The following is a 5,971-nucleotide window of genomic DNA, read 5'->3' on the forward strand; positions in this document are numbered from 1 at the left end:
TAAAAATTATTTAATGTATTTGTGAAAAATTCCAAATGAAAGATATTAAATTATATGAGTTGATTCGGAATGGCATAAACACATTCAGTTTTTTAAGCATTAATCTGTACACTCAATCCTTATGCATCTGTTTTAATTCTTAAATACAATTTAATATTTTAATCATAAAAAATTGATTTGAATGTATAAAAACTGAATATTGTTGAATAAAATGTTACATTAATTCTATCAGTAATAGAATGGCATCAACATTTCAGTGGAACTGAAAAGAAAATAATTTTTCAAAATGTTCACAAAGTAAAGCATTTACTCATTTTTTTTTAAAAAAAAATTTATTTATTCAGATCAGATTGTACAAAAAAGAATTAAATACACTAATAAAATATTTACATTTTTTAGTTCCTTGCAACACAAATTTCACCTAAGTAAGAAAGGAAAAAACATTAATGAAGTAAAAAAAAAATCAAAAATTACATTTCAATATTTTTATTATACAATATAAAATAAAGGGGCATGATAGGTAGACAACATCTCACTTAATTTGTATATTCAAGTGTATTGATATTGTACTTTTATTAAAAGTTTAAACAAACAATATTTCGACAAAGGCACAATTATTTAAGTTCAAATTTTTCTTAAATGTTTGTCTGATTGATTGGTATTTATATTTTTCAGTCAGGGTTGGCAGGTTTTTGACATGTGACAGTTTAAACCATGGTTTAAACCGTCACGTCAAAAATGTCAAAAACATATATTCATATGTGAAATTTAATTAATACATAAAATTTATAAATTTTTTTATAAAGGATAGTGTTTCTAAATATGTTCTAGAAAAAATAAATTTTAAATTTTGAAGAAACACTTATATTTTGAATAGTAACCAAAATCTTGTACTTTTGAAAGCTCACATCTTTTGTAATATTATGTATTCATTTTCATGTGTTATTGAAAATCTGCAGTGATATCATTAAGAAATTTATTTCTAACCAAATTTAGTGTATAGTATAGATTATACTAAAAATTAGACATTTTTAAAGATAAACATTAGCAGTTTTGTACATTAGACATCTTTTAAAGAAAAATCTTTTTAATATTCTTTTAAATCTTCTTAAACATTTTTAAAGATAAACATTAGCAGTTTTGTTTATTAGACATCTTTTAAAGAAAATTTTTTTTAATATTCTTTTAAATCTTCATTTTAACATAAGACAATACAAATTTAAGTGCTTTCTGTTAAATACACAGAGTAGTTAGTGTCGATTTACAGTATATTCAGCCTATTCATTTGCTATGCTGAAAATTTAGTTTATCCAAATACTTGTGAATTTCATTTTGCTGAATACTATATAGTTTTGTTGAATATCTAAATATTCAGCTGTTGAATAATTACTTCTTGCTTTCAAGATATGCATAATTTGTATTCTTAATACAAGTGGGGGAAAAAAATTAAGAGGTAAAAATTGTTTTAAAATGATAAGTGTAATAATTATAAATAAATATAATAAACAATATGAATTATATTTATCATTATTCCCAAATATAACTACTTTTAAATTCAAATTAACATACTGGATAATAAAGATATTCGGTCTAACATTAAAAATTTTTTTCATACACTTGTATCAAGTTTGTATTTATACAACATAACTTGTAAGTTCCTTATAAATATTAGTTATATGTTCCTTATATGTCAAAAATGCATATAAACTTTTAATTTTCTTAAGTATCAAAAAAAAAATTTTTTTTTTTTCAAAATATAAATATTTAAAAAAATTTTGTGCAAAATTTTTCTGCACATGCATTTGAATATAAATTTCTGAGATTTTAAATCTGTTATTTTACCTTAATTTTAATTAAAAAATATTTTAAAACCTGCTGATTACCTATAGTATAATTAAATTTCAATATAATGCATGGCAACTGTTGGTAGTTTTGAAGTTTATATATTTTCTTGGCAAACTTCAGTTTTTGACATTTTTGACGGGTTTTTGACGGTTTAAACCAGTATTATACCCTTGTCATGTCAAAAACCACTTTTTGACGTCAAAAACCCAACCCTGTTTTCAGTTAATTTCTTTCTTTTCTTTTTAAAATTTATCTTTGCCAGTAGAACATATTTTTATGGTCACATAGACATTTTGTTTCATTATGGAGATTAAATGTTTATTTGACCAACATCTGTATATAAATCAAATTCATATGCATAATATATTTCTTTGTTAATTTTTCCTTTCTAATACTTAAGTATATAGGATTTGAACCCTCCTTGAATGATTGAAACAAAAACAGCTTTTTCCCTGAATGAAGTTTTTTTTCTTTTACCTTTCCCTGAAAAATGATTTTGAGTTCTTTCTAAAATTTTGCTGGCCAGGGGTCTAAGTTTTTTTAAAAAGGGTTTCTACTTCGTGAAAATTTAGTCATAATTTGTGAAAATTAAATAAAAATATCAACACAAAAATATGGTAAAGTAGGAAATATAGTAGCTACAAAAATTGTAACTACAAATAAAAATAGTTTATGATTGGTAAATTCCTATATATCATTCCTCATATATTCAAAAACAATTTTGCTATTGTAAAATTTTGGGCTTAAAACTGCATCAAAATTTAAAAATCGATAAAAATCATTGTCCATAGTTAAATGTTAACTTGAATTTAATAAAAACATGCATTTAACAGTAAAAGCACTAAAAGTTTTTTTTTTTTATTATGAGAACATTTCAGACTTGGTTATACAGAAAAAAGTTTCAATGAGAAAAAAATATTTCATAAAAAAATAAAGGTCTGTTCGAAAAAATTATAAGTAAAAGTTTATAGAGGGAGAGCCTTGTTGTTTCATTTGTCGTTCATTGAAAAAAATAGCTATAATATGGCTTAAGTAACCGGTTAGGCTTACCACACTGTACTATCTGGCCAAACACGTGAACAAGGTTTGCATGATACTAGTGCCTTTTCTTCCAGCTCAATTAAGGAACGGAATTGCTGACATTTCTTTTCTTCCATTTAACCATGCCGGGATCCCAAAACCCATGGTTTTTGGGGTCCCGGCATGCTCTCAGCTTGGTATGAGGAGAAAAAGTGCTCTTCTTACAAACCAGGAGGGAAGCGAATTCTTCTACTTTGCCATAATAGCAATCCTTGGGAGGGTTCCATTAAAATTCAAAATGCACAATTAACCAGGTATTTATAGTTTTTTTTTTTGCAGGGATACAAAAACAAAATTTTAAGAGGTGGGGAGGAGAATCTTAGAACTTGCTTTTTTAAAAGTATTTTATGAAACAACCATTTTTCCTAAAGTTGAATTTGTGAAGGTACCGCTAAACGGTAGTAAATTTGCCCTAGACAGACTGCTGGTAAAACTGTACCCTAATGTTAAATTCATTGCAACAGTTCTCTTGTCTTCTGAATTGAATAAAAACTTAGGGTCTTAAAGACTTAATATTAAGAACTGTACATTTGGTTGGTAAATCAATTTTTGAAAATGAAATATACTAATCACAATTTTTAGTACCAATAGCAACATTCAAAAACATTCTAATGAAAGTTATAGTTATAATTATAATGAAAGTTATAATTATAAATATGAAAATATATATATATCGTTCAGTTACATTGTTTATTCTACCACTCTTTGTTTTTCTTAAAATCTTTTTAAGCTAAAATATGTATTTTTTTTTTAAAAAAAAAGCTTTATATTAGCAAATTAAATTATTTTTTTTAAGTAACTAAAACTAATTTATTATTTTTAATAAATCAACTACTCAAAATAAATAGAACAAATACGTGAAGGGAAAAAAAAAGAAATGCATTTTTGAGTTGTAGGAAACTTATTAACAATCAACTTTTTATTTTATCCTTACTTACCACGTTCTCATTAATCTATATCTTCCGAATGCTCTACAGTTTCACCACATTTAGCACACACATCCAATTCCTCACTGCATTCTAGACAGATTGTATTGTAGGCTCTTTTAACATTCTTCTTTTCACATTTTATACTGTAACAAAAGTATATTTCAGGAACAGAAAAACAAGTGTGAACAAGATAAAAAAACAACAACATGGGGTGTTAAAAAAACACCTATGAGGGGATTTGGTGAAAGCCTAGAGTTACAAAGATTAAACTAGAATAAATTTCCAAATATCGGAAAAGAGCAGGATACTAGAAAGAGCATGAACTAAATCACAATTTAAAATTTGAAAGTTCAGAAGTTGAAGATCAGTGTGAAGATCAGTGAATTCCAACAATGTAGAGCAATATTAATATCCTGATTTTGGACACATCTTTGGTGATCTTAAATTTAAAGGGTACACTTAATTTGCCCATGTTGAATGGAATTTGATAAAAATTCCAGTTATTAATATCAATAACAGGTCCTTAAGGTTAGTGAAATTCAGTATGTTTACAGGGGAATAACAACTTTAAACTCAACTTGTTCAAAATCTAAGCAAATTGGAGACTGATAATCAGATAATAAGGTAATGAAATTATTAAAGTTTGAGGGATTGTGTGGTTAATTTTCTACAGATGGAATCAAAAATATTCAAAGAAAAACCAAGGTCTACAGCAACACCCTTAAAGTAAAGGAGTTCTTCATTGAGGAGATTTTCATATACTGATCTGTGGCAGAATAATCGCCAAGTCTTGGTAACTTCTGGGCAGCGGCCCGCAATAAACTAAAATCATCACAGACAGGGACCAACTTGAAAGGTATAACTCATAGTCACCCCTGGGTAAATATCTACAAGTTTTTAAAAAAAAAAAATTGCAAGTTTAAAACCTATTTGGCAGCTTTGCGATTGTAGTTGGCGCAACAGATCCTGATACGAGTATATCCCTGATGAGATAACTATTTGAACAAATTTTAGAAGCATAAGTGAAAGGCAGCTATTTTTTTGGTAGGGACATGGGATGAAAGGTCATAAGGAGGAGTGAAACCGCTTACAATTTTCCATGTAGATTAGTGAGAAATTCATCACAAAATTAAGTAATATGAACATGTAAGAAAGATAGACACTTAATATTCCCTTATTCAACCAAGAATTTTAAAACTACAATTCACATAAAATAAAAGTAATAATAATTTGCATATAAAAAACGATATTATAAGAAATTATATTTAACAGGTACCATATCACAAAGTAAATCTTCAGCGACAACTCCAAGGCAGTGCTTCAAGGTTATAATATGTTAAAGTAAATCATATATCACAAAGTAAATCTTTGTAATAATATATCACAAATTACATACAACAACTCACAGAGGTAGGTTCACAGTAATAATAAGGAACTGATCTAAACTACAAAGTTAAATAAGGTATTAGGTTTACAAACCATTTTCCAGGCACTGTTAGAGGCTTATACTTTTTATATTTTATCTTCCAAGAAATAATAGCTTCACATCGAGGACATAAAGCAATTAATTCTAAATTATTTATCATTTGAGTTTTTTTAGTTTTATCATATCTAGCATTATTAAATTTTTCAGAATTTTTGTATTTCTGGGGTCGTGTTCGGGCAGTATTGCCTTTTTGTGTACTCATTCTAAAAAACCACTGAAAATAACAAACAAATATCCTTTAAACTAACTGAACAAGAATTTCTCGATTTTTAAAAAATAAATAAAATCTAAATTTCTTGACCTTATTCGCTTTCAAGAACGAAGCATGCTTTGTTCCTCTGTGTTTGTTTGTTTACATGTAAAACAAGTGAACATGCGAATTATGAACAGCGGTCACAGGGTTTAAATCGTTTGACTGAATTGCTTTACATTTAGAGTTGTTACGAACGTCGATAACTTCGATGGTTTGAACGGTTGAAATAGAAAAATTTCATAAAGATAACGATTAAAATATTAAATATATAAAGATAACGATTTGAATTGTTTTCCGGTATGAAAATCCGCTATCTATTTAGCCTCAGCTTTAATTACTGCTGCCTACAGCTAAACTTTCGGAAAGATTTGTTTTTTT

The 5,971-nt window shown here is 26.9% G+C and overlaps 1 protein-coding gene across 1 annotated transcript; it reads right to left on the minus strand.

The window, feature by feature from the left end:
* Positions 1-313: 313 nt before the first annotated feature.
* LOC107446680 (uncharacterized protein C9orf85 homolog) lies at positions 314-5,804 on the minus strand. Its single transcript, XM_016061391.4, has 3 exons — positions 5,334-5,804; positions 3,864-3,997; positions 314-421 (listed from the first exon to the last, which is right to left on the minus strand). Exons 1-2 carry the CDS (start codon positions 5,540-5,542, stop codon positions 3,874-3,876), a joined length of 333 nt encoding a protein of 110 aa, XP_015916877.3. The 5' UTR covers positions 5,543-5,804; the 3' UTR covers positions 314-421; positions 3,864-3,873.
* Positions 5,805-5,971: the final 167 nt, after the last annotated feature.

The sequence above is a fragment of the Parasteatoda tepidariorum genome, chromosome 7 (genome assembly GCF_982258835.1).
Source record: "Parasteatoda tepidariorum strain Cologne lab strain chromosome 7, Ptep-v5.0, whole genome shotgun sequence".
In the NCBI taxonomy this organism is placed as follows: Eukaryota; Metazoa; Arthropoda; class Arachnida; order Araneae; family Theridiidae; genus Parasteatoda; species Parasteatoda tepidariorum.